The sequence below is a fragment of the Perca flavescens genome, chromosome 10 (genome assembly GCF_004354835.1).
Source record: "Perca flavescens isolate YP-PL-M2 chromosome 10, PFLA_1.0, whole genome shotgun sequence".
NCBI lineage: Eukaryota > Metazoa > Chordata > Actinopteri > Perciformes > Percidae > Perca > Perca flavescens.
The window spans coordinates 21,762,973-21,781,456 of record NC_041340.1 but is presented as its reverse complement, the minus strand read 5'-3'; the positions used below and the strand labels follow the sequence as shown (position 1 = coordinate 21,781,456).

At 38.9% G+C, this 18,484-nt stretch overlaps 3 protein-coding genes across 4 annotated transcripts; 1 reads left to right on the top strand and 2 right to left on the bottom strand.

Moving 5' to 3' along the window:
• The first annotated feature begins 3,249 nt into the window (after window positions 1–3,249).
• Window positions 3,250–7,427, top strand: fgf1a (fibroblast growth factor 1a). The gene is made up of 3 exons (XM_028589242.1): window positions 3,250–3,589; window positions 4,576–4,679; window positions 5,426–7,427. The coding sequence occupies exons 1-3, from the start codon at window positions 3,424–3,426 to the stop codon at window positions 5,624–5,626; spliced, it is 471 nt and encodes a 156-aa protein (XP_028445043.1). The 5' UTR covers window positions 3,250–3,423; the 3' UTR covers window positions 5,627–7,427.
• Window positions 6,502–14,552, bottom strand: ndfip1 (Nedd4 family interacting protein 1). Its single transcript, XM_028589241.1, has 8 exons — window positions 14,321–14,552; window positions 12,954–13,047; window positions 11,312–11,451; window positions 11,094–11,181; window positions 10,506–10,630; window positions 10,244–10,310; window positions 10,048–10,156; window positions 6,502–8,121 (listed from the first exon to the last, which is right to left on the bottom strand). Exons 1-7 carry the CDS (start codon window positions 14,354–14,356, stop codon window positions 10,050–10,052), a joined length of 657 nt encoding a protein of 218 aa, XP_028445042.1. The 5' UTR covers window positions 14,357–14,552; the 3' UTR covers window positions 6,502–8,121; window positions 10,048–10,049.
• Window positions 14,553–15,103: 551 nt separating this feature from the next.
• Window positions 15,104–18,057, bottom strand: gnpda1 (glucosamine-6-phosphate deaminase 1). 2 transcript variants are annotated; one of them, XM_028589331.1, is made up of 7 exons: window positions 17,481–18,057; window positions 17,056–17,183; window positions 16,558–16,659; window positions 16,270–16,452; window positions 15,945–16,129; window positions 15,532–15,706; window positions 15,104–15,396 (listed from the first exon to the last, which is right to left on the bottom strand). In XM_028589331.1, exons 2-7 carry the CDS (start codon window positions 17,177–17,179, stop codon window positions 15,335–15,337), a joined length of 831 nt encoding a protein of 276 aa, XP_028445132.1. In that variant the 5' UTR covers window positions 17,180–17,183; window positions 17,481–18,057; the 3' UTR covers window positions 15,104–15,334. The 2 variants fall into 2 exon arrangements, with proteins under 2 accessions (XP_028445132.1, XP_028445133.1); XM_028589332.1 differs by lacking the exon at window positions 17,481–18,057 and adding an exon at window positions 17,278–17,471.
• Between the last annotated feature and the right edge of the window lie 427 nt (window positions 18,058–18,484).

Sequence of the window (18,484 nt, the reverse complement as noted above, 5' to 3'; positions counted from 1 at the left end):
ATTTTGGTTTTTGTATTCTTCAGTTTTTGTGTTGATTTAAAAAAAAAAAAAAAAAAAAAAAAAGATGTGTATTGCTGAGCTGCTAGTAAACAGATGACCTTTAGACCCCCCGCCGCCCCATTTCCAGTCTTTATGCTAAGCTAACTAGCTCCTGACTGTAGCTTTACACACCTAGTAAGTGGTATCAGTTTTCTTGAAAAGGCACATTTCCCAAATTGTGGAACTATTCCTTTCCAATGAACGGTTTGCGTGATGGACTGCTTGTGTATACAGCTTTTTGGATCAGGCGTCGGCAGATTCATTACCCTATAAACCTCCCACCGCTGCTGATTACCTTTGACCCCTCCGGTTTTGCCTTCTGCTCCTTTAGCGCCCTGTCGGCACCTTGTCTTAATGTCCGTGTGTCTTTAGTACATTGACATGTTTCTGTGTCTGTCTGTCAGGTAGTCGAGCCCAAATGTTTAAAAGCTCTTAGCATCATTCACCTCATGGAGTCATGTCACAGTGACAGGGAAAGTGTAGCGTCACTGACTGGGGAGGCAGGCAAAATGGATCCTTTATTCTCTGGGAACTATTTCAGTGCCAAACTCCGGTTTTGTCTGTTTTCAGTGATGCTGCAAGTTGGGTCAGTGTTTCTATCAGATGAGGGAACCTAGTCCCAGTATTGAAGTTTATACATATATCCTCAAATAGATTCTGCCCACTGGATTGAGGTCATTATTAATGATTGATAACTGAGCTGTATTTTAACACAAGGCACTCACAGATGTGTTGTGTAATCACACAAAATAATGTAGGTCTGTCAGTAACCCTTTGTGTTGTGTAAATGGGAAAATGTGCTGCAACATTTTCATCAGTTCCCAGCTCAGTTTGTCACGTTGTGTTCAAAGCACACAAAAAAAAAACATGTTTTTGACATGAATGTTAACCTTAAAGAGGAATTAATTTAATTCAAAAGAAGAAAAGCTTGACAGATTAAAGATGATGCCCTGCCAGTTAAAAAATAATTGGATAAATGTGTCAAGTGCTCATTTAAATATGCAAAATGTCAAATTCTGTTGCTTAACTATCCCAACAAATATACAGCACTCCTTTATAGATTTAGAACCGCTCCCGTGCTCAGGTTGTTGAAACTTAATGTCTGGTTCACACAGTACGTGGTTGTCCACGTTCACTCGTTCTATGTCCTGACTTCAAGAACCAAAAACGGTCAGTTTGAATTCCCATAATGTCTCAGCTTCTGTGATTTATGATGTGTGTTGTTTTTTTTTGTCAGGATTAGAAAAGTTTTAGGAATGTGGTGCAAAACTCTCGTCATTCATTCCCAGGCTCAGCAAAAGAATACTTATTTTTCTCTGTTTAATTCAAAATAGTTGAAAACCATCTTCATTAACTGTATAGGGTTTACTCATGGGTTACTTTCACATTCAGTGTATCCAAATATCTGCTGCTGTTTTTTTATATATAAATAAATATATATATATATATATATACACACACACACACACACACACACACACACACATACATACATACATACGTATGTATAAAATCGGACACTTGCCTCTTCTTGCTCAAAAAATGTATCCTTGCATACTTTCTTGTACATTTTTGAGGACAACTGAATATGCAATAGAAACGACAGATCATATGTCACCATCGCATAACAGGATGTTGTTGCTTCCTTTTTTATTTCAGTATTATTTCTGTTTTTTGTTTTTTTTCCAGTATAAGCTATTCGCATACAGGATATTCACATATAACATTATCTCTGCAGGCCAGATTTTCAGGAAAAGATACACTTAGTCAGTAATTAATCTGCACACACAAAAAAAAAGCCTATTTAATGTTTGACTACAAGGTGACCAAAGCAAACACAGACAAATTCAACACGTGCGATTTTAAACTAACTAGCTCCTAGAAGACAAATATTCAGTTCTTTGTTTTGTTTTCTTAAACACTTTTTTTTTTTTTTACAGCTTTGGTCAAATTGTGTAATACTGTGAATATGATAGGAGTCAGTCTTTTTCACACACAAACTGTTTGTGAAAGTAATCAACCAGCTTGAATCCAAAAAAGATTTGCACTACCCAAATTTTGTTTGAAAATCTATTTTATATATAGCATATGCAGACATTAACTTTTCAGAATTATCAAGGGCAGATCCTTTCACTGGTATAGGCTTTCTCTACAAAAGAAAAACATTTGCTTTGCTTAAAAAAATTGAATATGTACATATAATCCATTGTAAAGAAAATGTGGTGTATTTGTCTCCAAATAATGTTTTTTTTTTTTTTATATATAATATACCTACCCCTCTGTATTATTTGTCTTCTGTAGTGTTGATCTTTTCCTCAGTTGATTAAAGGTGGAACTGTATGTCTGTGTGTGGTACTTCTCGAAACAAAGAACTGTATGCTGATGTTTGCTGTGATGTTAACTTGATGATACTTGATTATGGAAACCGTAAGCTCGTAAGACACTTTCTTTTTTATTATCACAGCAAGCACTTGTTGGTCAAATAAATGCGCTTTTCCATTCTGGCACCTGGGTTATTGGCTGTTGATGAAGACTGGAGTTTACTGAAATTCTCAACCTTTTGTTTATTGAAGGACTACATCTCAGGTGGTGGTGATGGCGCAGTGGATGTGACACATCACATGTCTTTGATGTTGGAGATCTGGGTTCAATTCCCACTGCAATCCATCATCTACCAATGTGTCCCTGAGCAAGACACTTAACCCCTAGTTGCTCCAGAGGCATGCAACTTCTGATATATAGCAATTGTAAGTTGCTTTGGATAAAACGGTCAGCTAAATAACATGTAATGGAAATATTGTACATTTTACTCCACTGCATTAAGATTTTTATGTCAAACATATGTTTACAAATGGATTTTTTTTTTTTTTTTTTTTAGCTGGAACTACCCAACAGTACAAAGGCTACAGTGAATATTAGCTTTATAACTTACTTGCAACCGTATTTTTGTCATACGTTTACTTAAGTTAAAGATCCGAGTACTTCTTCCACCACTGCTTAAAATTATAACTGTAATATTCATGATCATATGGGCCTGGCGGTGTTCTTATGGTGCACTCATTGCAAGTGTTATTTCCTTATGATGAATTACCTTTTAATTATCTAGTAGCCAGTAAACAAAACAAAGAAAAGATCACAACATTTCTCAGAGTTAGGGTTGAGGCCTGTTAGTGATCCCACTTCATACCATTATCCCAGCTGGGAGTTTTCGGCCCAGGAGTCGGGGACGCGCACCCAGCTGCCTCTGTGATCTCTGCGCTCGTTCACGAGCATGTAAACACCTGACCACTGCAGGGGACCGAGCCCGCGGATTGTTCTCCTAGAAAACCAAACTCCTCTACAAAGCTCCCTGTTGATCACACAGCTGGGTTGATTCCGAGCAGGATGGCGGATGAGGAGAAGTTGGGAGCAGAGGGGCAGACGGTGGACAGCGGCCCGCTGCCGGACTCCAGGCGGCGGACTCGGCTGTACTGCATGAATGGCGGACACCACCTCCAGATCCTCCCTGATGGGACGGTTCAGGGCCACAGGGATGACGGGGACGTTCACAGTAAGTAAGAGGAGTGGGGCTGCAGCACAACACCGCATTTTACACCCAGGTCAGGCCTGCAACATGATGCGTTCACTTCCTTTACTGTCCGCTGTAAGAGCAGGAAAGGAGACCTGCGTCCTATAAATGTCTTTAATAGAAACGTGGCGTTTCTGAAGCCGCTCATTTTAGGCTTGGTAAAGATAGAACATCCCTGTAGTTCTGTTTTGCACATTTGACTTCATTTTAAATGCATTTAATGAAAGCTGCACGAGACAGAATATAGGCCTACAAAATAGCATCAAGTAGCAGAGACTTGACTGGGACTGAAAGCTGAACCCTAAATAAAATGTACAATGGTATAACACACTCCTTACAGTCAAGGAACTAGGACACGTGGTGCAGAGGTTTGTTAATATTTATTTTCTAGAAAGCCAATCTTTCTGCTCTTGATCGGTAAATACAGAGGAATTATAAAATATTGTAAAAATATAGGTCTCCTCAATATCTATATGAAAGGTCATGCCAAACATGTCAACATAGTTGTCTGTCTTCACCAGTCCTCTTACTTAGCTGCCTTAACTACCATATGTATTGTGGTATTTTTGTTTAAATGTATTATGTTGTGTATATGAATTCTATGAGATATGTCATTTATGTTTACATAATCATGATTTATCATCAGGGACAGCAGATGAAAATTAGTAACTCTAGTAACTCTAGGCCTACAGTTCTTTTTTCTGTTGATAAATGAGCATTGTCATTGACAGATAAGCTAATTAAATAAAATGCATGTTTGCCATCTATCCCTTTTATTTCTTTAACAAAGAGGCTCCCTGCTTCATACTTTAGTACGTCAGTTTCAAATACCAGAAAGACTGACATTGAAAACTTGAAGACAACAAATTGATTTAGTCACAAGAGCAACTGCACCGTTCTCTTCATTTCATGAGAGTCTGTTATTCAGCTTCACGTTTAAAAAAATTAAAATAAACTTGTTCTTTCAGTTGTTTTAAAGCTCAAAGCTGTGGACAGAGGCGTAGTGGTCATCCAAGGAACAGAAGCCAGGCGATACTTGGCCATGAGCGACGAGGGGCGATTGTACAGTTCAGTGAGTATCTGCAATAGACCTGATGATGCTATGTGATAGTTATAGTAAATCAATACATTAAACTTGATGCAGACATATGTAGATGAATATTCCATTAGATGTTGTAAATTATGAATTACTCTTTGGTGACTGCATTTTTCTTTTTAAATCTTAAAGGTCCCATGGCATGAAAAATTCACTTTGAGGTTTTTTAACATTAATATGCGTTCCCCCAGCCTACCTATGGTCCCCCAATGGCTAGAAATGGTGATAGGTGTAAACTGAGCCCTGGGTATCCTGCTCTGCCTTTGAGAAAATGAAAGCTCAGATGGGCAGATCTGGAATCTCCCCCTTATGTTTTCATAAGGTGCAAGGTTACCTCCTCTTTCTCTGCTTTGCCTGCCCAAAAAATTTGGCCCACCCATGAGAGAGAGACATCATGCATCAAGCAAAGCATGGCAGTTGGTCAAGGCCACACCTCCACTTTGCCCCCCTCCCCCCCTCTCCCCCTCTCTCCTCCTCAGTAGCTACAGACACAAAAATGGCACATCCTAAGGAAAGCTCATTGTAGGACTGGCTCTAGTGGCTGTAATTCTGCACCAAGGCTGAATTTCGGGAAAGAGACTTCAGATACAGTATTAGGGGACCACTAAGGTCTATATAAAAGCATCCAAAAAGCAGCATGTCATGGGACCTTTAAACCAAACAACTTGAATCCCCTAAAGTGCTATCAGCTGTTAGTGGGGGTTTTTGTGTTCGTCTTTCAGCCCACAGTGACTCCTGAATGTTACTTCCTGGAGAAGTTGGAAGAGAACCACTACAACACATATGTACCTCAGAAATATCAGGAGAGGAACTGGTACGTAGCTCTGAAAAAGAATGGAAAACCTAAACTGGGTCCTAGAACTCACATCGGACAGAAGGCCGTCTTCTTTCTGCCCCGACAGCTGAGTGACTCCGGGGAGTAAAGACGCTCTCAGCACACAGCGATACCTCAGCCTAAATGGAACGAATGTTGTGAAAAGGGTTGATGAGGTACTGGCTTGCAAAACCAAATCTGTCAAGAACACAAGGGGGCAAAGCTGCAATAATTTAACGGATTATTATAAGGGAAAGGACCAACTTGTATCTGAGCTAAAATACTGTGCAGGTCATCATCTTTTTCCCCACTAACGCATCCCATTTTAGCTGGTGGCAGGTCTTCTTATTGCAAAACATGAAGAGCAAACAAGAAAACAAGTATTCCATTATATATATATTCTATTATAATAAAAAAGAAAAATTATATGATGTAGCACATTTAGTTACCTGAATTAATTATCATAAAATTGTCTCCAGCTGTCAATGAAATTTGGTGGAAGGTTAGACCAGAGGCAGGAATAAGTAACTGCTTAATTAAAAAAAGTCCCTTTATGTCATAACTAACGCACTCATTTGAATGAAAAAATGACACATGCAACCAACTGACTGAGAATGTTGTTAGTTTGTTGGAAGTCATGTGCTTTGAGTCTTTTCTAGTTTGACTTTTCTGCAGTCAACGCTTTGCTCTCAAGGAGTAATGCCTCGGCAGATTAGAAGACAAAAAAGTATCAATTTACAGCTTGAAAAGGGCTGTTGAGACACTCCCCTCTCTATATAACAGGGCGTCAAGCTGAAAGACTGCAATGTCTTATTTCCAGCAGTTACACTTTGCTGCCACCAATGTGTAAAATTACAAAATGACCAAGTGCGCCATTGAACAGACCAAAGCTACCACTCTGAGCCACACGAATAACTTTGCTTCATTATACTAACCTGTGAATAATATAACCAAGAAGGTAATACAATCCAGACAACAAAGAAATGATGCATTAAAAGTGACATTTATTTGACACTAAACGTTTTCTGTACAGTTTCATAACAACAAAACCCCAAGGTTGCAGCTTTACATCACATAGAAGTAAGCATAATGAGTCCGTATCAAAGCCATGGCAGAAGTATAAAGTTAACTGATTAAGCTAACAGTTCAGTTTGCTGGACCAGACTAAAGTCCATATTAACTCCTTGCATTGAAAACAGTAGTTAGATAATGAAAAGCTATTATCCTGACATGTCGTTTCCCTTAGAATATAAAAACAAAAACCACTGCGTCGAGTCATTCCTTGTTTTATATGTCTGGGACTTAAAATGATGATAGGAACATCCTCTGGGTTTTATTGGTTATGTTTCTAAAAGTGCACCTGCATACAACATTCTTTGATATAGTTTTGATAGCCACAAGATAGCTTACACCTTATTAATCATTTACAAAAAAAAAAAATGACAGAACATTTTTCCCTTCTCTGTCTGTCAATTAAATCTTAAGGCAAAAACCCACCTGAAAATGGAATTGGAGTTTTTTTTTTTTTTTCTTAGATAATTTGATCCAAACGTCTGAGTGAGATCATAAACAGCTAAAATCCAGACAGCCAGGACTCTCTTCTATCATCACAGAGCTTTTCCACTGACAATGAAGGAGGTGCCGACTCACTGAAGAGTCATGGTATGGTCGGGCGATTACATCTACATGAGCTTTTTGAGGACATGAACCAGTAAATGTGCTAAAAAAGGCCATACCAATCATCCTGGTCGCTGTCACAACTCTGCATCCCGGTTTTGTGGCCATCTGGTTTCTGGCTTGTCCAGGTTTAAAAATTGGATCATCTAAAAATCATAATTGTAACTTAAATTCTATTTCCGAGGCGGATTGTCTTACCTGATTTAATGTACAACAACAAATCTAACATAGATACATAGACGTCATTTTAATGTGCTCTACTCGCACTGCGTTTGAATCACAAGCCTGTATGTTTTATGATGACAATGCCCTTAATGAATTAGAAGCAGCAGACAACATTGCCCCCTCCTGGCTACACAAAAAAAGGGCAACACTAGCTAAAACCAACAGGTGAGTGTAAAGTATGGTATATCAGCATTTACAGCCTAAGAAAGCTTCTTTTTAAATAAGTGTAGGTGGTATCTAAAAACAGCCTGTAATAGTCACAATAAAACCATGATAACCGCAGATTACAAAATGTGTTGCATGCTGTGGCAGGTCTACAGAGTGCTGTATTAATTAATATCTGTTGGCTTCACGTGTCACCAACACGAGACGCTCCCTAATTTTTTTTACCTTAAGGGCAGATGCATGCTCGTACGCTACCATCAAAATGATATAAGGCATTACTCATACATTACAGACAGACGTAAATAGCACTTAACATTGGCCACTAATGAGTACATTGAGGGAATATAATTGTTAACCATTTTCCATTAATAAAGTTTCAAAACAAGTGATATAATTCCTGAATATTTTATTGAGAGTTGTCTTCATCTATAACTCGTCTGGCCGATTTCTGGTGAAGTGTCTCCACTTAAAATTTGTAAACTCTTCACAGAGTTGCTGCTTGTGTTGGGCACGTCCAGTTCTCCCACATCCAACACCCTGGATTTAGGTTAAGGGAAGATGAACAAATCAAGTCCAGAAAATGGACTTCAGAAGAATTGGTTTAATATTCAAGGGTGTGCGGTGTAATGTCTGTGGTTTGTCAGTGGCTATGTTGACATGCAAATTAATAACTCAGACTGACAAGATTAGGATACTCCTGTATTTATCTACTTAAGTTATCATGATTAAAGAACTACATTGCGCGGAAGGCCAACTATTTGTTCTCAATATATTTTTGCAGTTTTTGCTGCGGTGTGTGTATTTTATAAGACATTGCCAGGTATACACACTACCGGTCAAAAGTTAGGAGTCACTTAGAAATTTCCATTCCAGACAGAATACCAGCGGAGATCAGTTGCATCATGGCAGCAGTTTTCAGATTACATTATGTTTTTACATAATTGCAAAAGGGTTCTCGACTGTTGTAGAAAGAAGTGGCTGATCTTTAATGCAATATCTACATTGCCCATTATCAGCAACCATTCATCCAATGTTCCAAAGGCCCATTCTGTTTAATCTAATCTGATATCATTTTAAAAGGCTAACTGAGAAAACATTGGAGAACCCTTTTGTAATTATGTAAGCACATAATGTAATCTGAAAACTGCTGCCCTGGTTGAAAAAACAATGCAACTGATCTCAGCTGGTATTCTGTCTATAATGGAGTGGAATGGAAATTTCTAAGTGACCCCAAACTTTTGACCGGTAGTGTATGTAGTAACCGTTTTATAAGAGCAATAAGCGTTGTGAGGCGGTGGCTTACAGTTATTTTACAACAGCTAAGGGACGTTGTTAGACACTCCCCATCGTAACAACGCCCTTCATTTGATTCCATGCATTCTTCTTCCTTGTCAAAACCACTGCACCTACATTACCCACAATGCAACTCAACTGCCTAAAGTTCTATCAGAGATTTGGGTGAGTTAAGCCCTCACGGGTCTATTTACTAAGGATTTGAATGGCATTTGACACTTGAGGCCTGGCAGGATCAACATGCCCTGGATGGATTTCAGTTATCCGGCTTCACCTAACCTAACAACCGCGGTCCGCGTAAACTGTGTCACGACGGTGGTTATCAACTAGTTCAGTCAACTCAGGGTTTCCCAATCAAGCGACATACGCGTTCACATAAAAGAGGCGATGTTTGCACAGCACGACCAATCGCAAACATCTACCAGAGCTGCATATTTTATATAAGAAGAGCAAACTATAGTTCTACATAAATAGGAAGAACACAGGCACGGTTTTACAGGCAAAACGCAATACAGTTGCTGCTTCCTAAAACAGGAAGGAAAGCTGGCAAAAAAATAGGCGAAGCTGTAGATGCGTAAATCACAACGCTTATCAATATCACTTCCCCATCAGTCAGGACCAAGATCTGACCATAATTACACTTGAGCTTTCCATAAACGGTTGTTGCTTTAGCCTATTATTTCAGTTACAACCCTGGCAGTGGGAAGCGATCGTGAGAGCAAATAAAAAAAAAATATATATATAAAAACATAATTCAAACCGATGTGCACATTGGCAACACATGGCTAAAGAAGCCGATAAATAGCCTATATGTAATTCCCTCTGCTGAAAAATACTAAATAATAGTAAAAAAAAATACCCATTAGAGAATGTTTACGGGGTTGTCGCTCTCTAAATGTTTTAACTTTTCTGAGTCTCTCTCTCTGGCGATTTAACCCGGTAACGAGTGATCCACTGTTGTGATACACAAAACCCTGGGTTGAAGCTGAAGTTAGCTCGTTAACGCCAAATCTTGCTTCGTAGTACAGGCCTCAGGTGGGAGGTAAACAATGCCAGATATTTCTCTTTTTTTCAGTTAATCTCATCACTCTCTGTAACTGGAGTCCTGTGTGCATGTAAAGGTCTCCATTGACAAACCACGATGAGTGTGACTAGATTAATACACTTTACCTCTAATAGATGAAGAGAACCCTTGTCCGGGGAAGAGTAGCATAGGTGGGATCAGCCAGTTTACGCACTCTGGAGTAGTTAACAAAGCCTCTGACGAACAGCATGAAGCCTGCAGGGCAAAGAAGAGAAATATAATGCAAAATAAGGGAAATAACACACAATGCTATTTGTTTATGAAATGATGTTTCTCACTTACCCACGGCCAGGAACACCCACCACATCCAGTACTGTCCATCAAAGTAACCAGGGAAGTAGGTAGAAAACTGGAAGACATAAAAGAACAAGTACCTGTCAGGACTTAATTAACCCAAAAAGATATGATCCTAGACCATTTTCAGAGTTTAAGTCTCCCCGTACAGTGATACAGGTAAGAACTAGTAATCCTGCACCATTACAACACTGAACACCCATTCAGTAGCCAAACTGGTTTTGGTGAATATTCACTAAACAGCTCTTACCCTGACAATAAGAACCCATTTGATGAGGGACAGGCCGAAGCCAGAGATGGCTCCATACCGGCCGGCGGCTGATGTGGTCAAACAGAACGACAAGAAGAAGCCGATCCAGTTGAAGAGGAATGCCACTGGGGACAAAAAAAGAAAAAAGAAAGAAGAATGTCATTTTCAGTCCATGACCAATAGACGGCAGGAGATTTTTTAAATCGAAGATGTCCGTTTTTTGAAGTCATCAAACTGGATGGCACACATTTTCCTCCTATTCCGTCTTTTGCTGGAAAACAAACTTGTGCAGAGTGTACTGGCATTTGCATGCAGTACACTGTGTATTGCAGCCTTTGTGAATATGCCAAATTCAATTCAGAAAATAGTATACCAGAGCCCTTATTCAAGAGCAACTACGCAACAAATGTTAAATGAAAGAGCGTATCTTTTTCATGTTCAGTGACGGGATTTCTACAGATCTTTAAAAAAAACTAATAACCATCTGATTACAAGCCGACTATGTGAGAGAAACTGAAAGTCAGTTTACTCTTTTAGAAAGTAAAACTGTACACGGGCCAACTGTTGAAATGCTTAACTAGTTCTTACTGAAGAAAGTGAGCATGAAGATGCCGTCATTTCCTATTCGCAGCTGGTCAGCGTCTTCAAAGTCATCCCTGGCCACAAAGTCGTCCTCCTGCACCAACAGCAAGAAATATGTAGATAAATTACAACATGTGTTTACATTCAGGGTTTTTTTTAGGTTTTATTTGTATTAGTACATGACGAGAAATATTTCTACAGGTCTGAAAATGAGATCAATCTACCGTGACTCTTCCAGTGACCAGCGGGATGGCTGCCTCTTCTTTGCTTCGCTCAGCTTCGTCATAGGAGGGCAAAGTGGTGGCAACGCTGTAGGATGGAGGGTTGGGAAATCTTCCTCCATCTTCCTTGTATTCAAAGAAAGCTACGGAGGCAACAAGCAAATGATGACACATCCAAGTACAGAGGTATTGTCTCAAAATAAACTTGTCTAAATATGATACTCCTGAGTGAAATTGGACAAAAAAAAAAAAAAAAAAAAAAATCCTCTTCTGGGTCTTTAGTGATGATTTATCATATACAGTACGTAGGTTGGGCTAATGTTAGAGCTACAATCACTCACTTTCTACACTTTAAAAACTATAGCAAATTCTGTGGATTCATTGCATTCAAAAAAAGTTTTTTCACCTTATTGTTAACAATATAAAGTGAAAATGTCATTGACCGACCAAGTAACATGAATAATAATAATAATAATAATAATAATAATAATAATAATAATAATAATAATAAGATGGCTTTTTTACGGTGTTGTAGAAATTCTTCTGAAATTCTTCAATGTTGACTGATTAACAGCTGTTTCGAAAGGTTTAACTGCTGACAGACAAACTTCTACTTTCACTTCTGAAGGAAGCAAAAGTAGCAGAAGCAGAGAATTATAAAACCAAACCAGGGAGGGATGACTTACAGCAGGAAGAAAGAACTAAAGTATCTGTATGCATTTCTGTTTATGTTCTGTCCCATACAAGCAAAGTCTTGTATCTGGGTCATTTGGCAGATGTCCAGAATTCTCCTTTGTGTTGTTCAAACACAAACTGCATTAGACCAGATCAATATACTCACCCAGGAAGAGCTCAATGCTTATAGGTATACATGTTGACCTATGCCCTCTTAAGAAGTGAGATTACAAACATCAGACCTTTCTAAAAAGGCCTTGCACACAAACTACTCCCCTTTACATGATTCGTTCCGAGGCTAACAGTGTAGGAAAAGATAAAATACTGTACTGTATTTCAGTACACTAGTTATAAGGCATATCAATCATTTGTTAGATTTCAGAGGGAAATATTTGACTTTTGGCTGCTGAAGATGAAAGTTAAAAGTAGTCAGCAGTATATGCAGTTGTTGAAACAGCTTCAACATTAAAATACTCCATACATGTTGAGCCTGTGATCATACAGGGTGCGACTTTGTTCTGCTCTAATGCAAGGCACAGCTATAAGAAGGTTCTCACTTTGGAGGACCTATCCGCACTTTATTTTTATGCATTATTTTGTGATTTTATTTGTACTTCGTTTTAATATGTATCATATTGTATGTTTGATGTAAAGCACTTTGTGATTATTTTTTTTTTATTTATCTGTGAAAAGTGCTATATAAAATACATTTTACTTACATACTCCGCAACAATAATGTCACATTGTGGAAATAACTATTGTATAAATAACTTTTCTTCACTTTTGCTTTTACTTCAGAGGCACATTTCACTGCAAGTACTTCTACACTCTTACTGCTTTCAATGCAAGACTTAGAAAATGTGTATGTAGTGGAACTGGTAATAACGGATTTCAATATTACTCCCACTTCTAAATTGTGTTGTTTCTGAGTTATGGGACAGTGTGTGATGGAGCTGTGATGGTTCCTAACCTGCATTTGCTGCAGCGATGCTGCTGTAGGGTGGCGGTGCGTCCTGAGCAGGACCCTCCTGGGCTGGCTGGGCCGGTTCCTCCTCATTCACCAGCTGAAGAAGTGTTAATAAATGACAACACAGCTCGGGTCAAACTTAAATCTAAGGAAAACTCTAGTTGTTGGCTGAATGCTTATTTTTGACCGATAAAGGGATTGATAATTTATGCATCATTATTCTCATTTTCATTGAAGAATATGTTAAAATTATCATGCTGGAATTTTTTTTTTAACAAGGATCTGTACCAAAATCTCTGCAGCACCACAATAGTTAATTCAAAATTGTATTTTGACACATATTTTGCCTTTAACAAATATTGTGCCTCCTGCAATTTGGATTTTGCACTAATCCATATTGCGGAGACAATAGATATTTGTCTATTGTTTATACCGTAGTAGCTATCCCTGTACGATTTCCGATTGTATTCAGTATTACAATGTTGCAAGTCAAAATCAGACAAGACCATCTGTTGTTTGATCTGTAAACACTCTCATTTAAATTTCCATTTGTGACAATGTAACGTTACAAGATTTTAGCTATACTGCCTACATCTACTTAGGCCAGGTATTGAACAAGCACAATACCGATGGACTGGAGGTGCTTTAGGGAAAAACATCCTAAAAGTGTGCCAATTCCTCAAAGAGCAATAAACCTGTATCACTGATGTCGCACTTGGTTAATATAACGTTACTGTGCAACAAGTGGTTATGACAGATGTCTGCAACCATTACGGTCTCCAAATAGAAAGGACTAGCTACACTGCTCTATCAATGATAAGTTATCATGATCAATGAGAAGTTATCATTGATAACACAGTAACCTCCGATACATCGTCAAAACTACATAGCCCCAATTGAACTATGAACTGTGCACTCGTGGTCTCACATATTAACTGCAAATCAATGTATGTTAATAAATGAGTAGGCTTCGCATTAGCATTTCGATCCCGTTTTCTCGCTGGAGTTTCAATTACTGACAGGCTAGGACTGATCAATGTGCTGGATCAAGGCTTGACAAAGTGGCACTACACAGCACTCCTGTTCAGGCCAGCCAATACTAACTTTAGCTAATGAGTAACTTACTAAGCTGCTAAATGAAAATGGGTCACATGGGCTTCAAATTATTTGTGACGAAATTATGATTATTCACTTGATAGTTTATTTTAGTGTTAACAACTGGGTTGATATTTATCGCCGACTCAGGCCCGCCCGTAAACAAATGTCGGTCGAGCTCGTTGTTTTCCTCTTAGTGACAGGCTTATGTTGACTAACGTTAGCGTTAGCTGCTGGCTCACTAGCTACATTAGCGTGCCAGCAAACTGACATACCTCTTGATATCTGACGTTGCTGTTTTGTTCTGCCATTGTGGAAGAGGAGCGAATACTTAAAACGTCCTCTTCCCACTTCAGTTGTTAAGATGCGTTGAAAGATGTGTTAAAGGAATCTCGCCAACGAAGTAGCAAAGGTAACGTTGTCTTCTAATCGGCCATCTCCTTCCTTCTTCCCCCTGACGCCCGCACGGTAGATGGCAGGCTCTGTTGCTGCTTTCAAGTACTGTCGGAATATTCGGTGACGAGTTATTCGTGCATGATCAAGTAAAAGTCCCGTCTTACAAACAAAGGTAAAAAGGTTTTCTACAAAATATCAAGACATTAAAGAGATTTGAACGTGATATTGACTATCCGTGCACTTTCTGTGAACTAAAATAAAATTTGTTTTATCACTGTATGCAAACCAGAATATTTTGGGTTGATGTTCAACATTTTTATAAGAAAAAAAACTGGGCTAACAATTTAATTTCAGGATAAAGACATTCTTTTGAACACTGTCTTTGAAGGTCATGCAATGGTAAAATATGTTGTTTTTACTATGTTATTATTACTATAATTAGTATGGTACTCGTCCGAGTAATGCTCTTTACTTAGTTATATTTCACCGCCGGCTACAGGTTTGTTTAAAGGGCCATTTTACCTTTACTTCCAGCACAATTCTGAAAATAGACGCTTACAAGCAGCACTTAAATGCCACATTAGTTGTTCCGCGTTGTCATGTGACAGGAGGAACAGACTAAACACCACAGCACTATCCCCAATCACACAGAGATACGGAAATTAAAAATCAAATTCACTTTATTAAAAAGAACAAATGAGAAGCAAAGCAGTATGAACACCATCACATGAAAAGCCGACTAGCCAGCACAATACCAGCACCTGCTTATTTTTTTTTACAAGGGTGAGGTTTACCCCAAGCATTGCTTGATATATCTCCACCGGAGGAAGGAATCATTGGAGTGTTACATTTTGAAAAAGACTTTATGAATCCAAAGTTTGGACAAGATATCGTCAGTTCTTCTTTGGCACTGAGGGAGGTGGCTCCACCAGCTTGTTGTGCACATGCATCATCCCTAAAGAAATAATTAACTGTGATTCATGCCTGTTTTGCAAATATTTTTGCTTAATGCAACCTGGGTTGCAATTTATTAAAAGTGAAATATAGTAGTTTTTTTTTTTAACACTGTTGCTTTGTGATTTAGTCTCACCTTTGAAGTACTTTACAGTTTTGACCCTCAGTTCAAGGGTGGCGTCTTCATCACATACAAAAACAGTCTGTGGGTGCTGCTGGAACGCAGACACTGTCCACATGTGATTCACACCGTCCTCTATAGCTTTGTATAAAGCAAATGCCTTGTGTGCTCCAGTGATGAGAATCATGACCTGGGAAGAAATAAAAAATTTGACCTGTGGCCTGTGTGGCTGAGCAAGAGCAATTTGTAGTTGGTGTTCTTTTGGTGCATCAGGAAAATGACAAGATCACAATGCACACTGTTCTGCAACTTAAAGGTCTGACAGAATATTATCATTACTAACGTATGGTATATTTATGATTTTGCAGAAGCATAAACATCGAACCCAAAAGCAGGAAAGATTGTTGACATTCATCTAGGCTTCTAACCTCTTTTGCGTCCATGACAGTGCCCACTCCCACAGTCAGTGCCATGGTGGGCACCTTTGATAGATCCCCATCAAAGAATCGCGCATTAGCCATGATAGTGTCCTTTGCCAGGGTCTTCACCCTGGTCCTGGAAACTAAACTTGAACCAGGCTCATTGAAGGCAATGTGGCCATCTGGTCCAATACCTGACAAGGACAGGAGGAGCCCTTTGAATGTTAACTAACACTTCAACAATGACTGCAAAATGGATTGGGATGGGATTGAGCACAAATCTGAAAAGTGTAGTTGGTTATGCATTTCATTATCAGCACTGTGACATACTGACCTCCGACAAAGAGCTCGATCCCCCCAGCGTCTGTTATCTTTTCCTCAAAGGCTGCACACTCTGCTTGCAGGTCAGCAGCGTTGCCATCCAGGATGTGAGTGTTCTCTGCTTTTATGTCTATGTGCTTGAAGAAGTTATTCCACATGAAGGAGTGGTAGCTCTCAGGGTGATCTCTGGGAAGTCCTACGCGAGATTGTTGTGACAGTTTCAATATGCAAGATCACAGCTTTCAAGTTTTCCTCAATGTGTAAGCATGTTATGTGGGGAGCAAGAACAATGAAAGCTTACCTACATATTCATCCATGTTGAAGGTTTTTACATACTGGAATGAGATTTGTCCCTTCTTGTAGTACTCAATGAGTTTCTTGTAACAACCCAGGGGGGTGCTTCCTGAAGACAGGCAAAAGCTTACACAGCAAAAGTAACAGAGTGGAAAAGTACTGCATTCACATGAGGATTTTATTTTGAGTCACGGTACTTGAGTCTTTCCATTTCCTTTCCTTGCTTTTCCTATGTTTCAGAGGAAAGTGTTGTATATTTAACTCCACTAAATGTATGCCATGGATGCTGGCTCTTAGCAATACATAGTTACATGTACCCCAATTTAAATAATACTTACTCAGGTATAATTTGAGCATTTTCTCATTCATGGGCCTGTGGTGGATAATTCCACCACTGACACTGAATCAGTAGATGGGTATGGGGGGATATATTGTATCAGTATCTCCAGCACTGAATCCTGAAACAAATACACACAGCTGTACGGGGGTGCCAGCTCCTACTCACCTGTGGGAAGCCCCAGGGTGAAATATCTGTCTGGGCCAGGTCTGAACAGTACTATCTTGTTTCTAATGTACTTTGCAGCCCACTCGCTTGCCTGGTCGTAGTCATTGAGAATGATCAGCTTCATTGTCCTGGGAGGAGAAAAAAAAACACGAAAAGAGGAACGGGTTGCTTGTCTGAAGGAGATCTGCCTCTGCTCTGCTTGTTATTTAGGACAAAACACACCTTAACCAGACTTTAGACTCATCATGGTAAGTTAACTACATCATCCAGCGACAGTAAAGTAAGATAACTGTTAATGCAGGAGTGTTGCTCAACAAGCTACCAAAAGGTCAACTTTGACGCAACCGCGCATTGTTACCAAAACTTTCAATGTCCTAACAACAAAACCCAAAGAAAACAGTTATTGTATAACGTTATACCTTTACCTTGTACTGTGTATCTGTAGCTTTTACTAGCAGCAGACGTCTGGATGGATCATGTGATTCCTGCTGCTGGATGCAAATAGCGCTCCTCGCGAGCGGAGGTGACGATTACTGGACATCAGCTACGCTAGCTAGCTAGGTGAATAATGAATAAAAAATTAGCTAGTTTGACTTGAGGGTCCTTAAATTACTAAAAACGGTTCTGTCGGGTGGTTTACAGCTTTTTACTGTAGAAACATTAGTCGTATGTCGAAGCTGGCCTACGTACCGGTACATACATGAATGAAGAGAGCAAGCGTGCATGACATACTGTATGTAGCTAGCTAACCAAAATGAGTCTTTAGCCGAAAATCATTCCTAGTATAACACATAGAAGTTCCTAAGCGACACAGAAGAAAACGAGTACATTTTGTAAAAATGCCTCGTGAATGCCTCCTCTTTTTCACTCAAACTGGAACCCATTATAAGAAGTAATATCAAAGATTCACTATAATTAAAACGTCTCTGGTAATATTAGGCTATACTATGAAAATGAAAACCACACAGTACAGCGCGGATTGTCAACTTATTATTCTACTAGGAAATGTCCACAAAGCTAGCGAAGTCTCGGCAGGCATTTGAACCTTTTCAGAATTAAATTCTGGGGTCTATCCAAATTATAAATAGGAACAATGTGTTCATATATAGTTGATATGAAATTAATTGCCTACCTTTCAGTTAAGTTGTATTTTTTATTTTTGTAACGTGAGAATTTACTAATTCTCTAATAATTTACTAAATATAAGTTACCTATATATTCAACAAATCACATATGTTAATTATTCCCAAGCCCATATTAAAGATAATTGAACCATGGATGTATAGGATTTAACCTAACAAGTTAGTTAGCAGGGCCATAGCTAGGATTTTAGAAACGGTGAGGTTACAAGCCTATTCAAGTACAAACTAAACTTTAAACAGAGGTCATTTAACTGTTCAATTTAATTGTAAATTTGTACCAATTTACA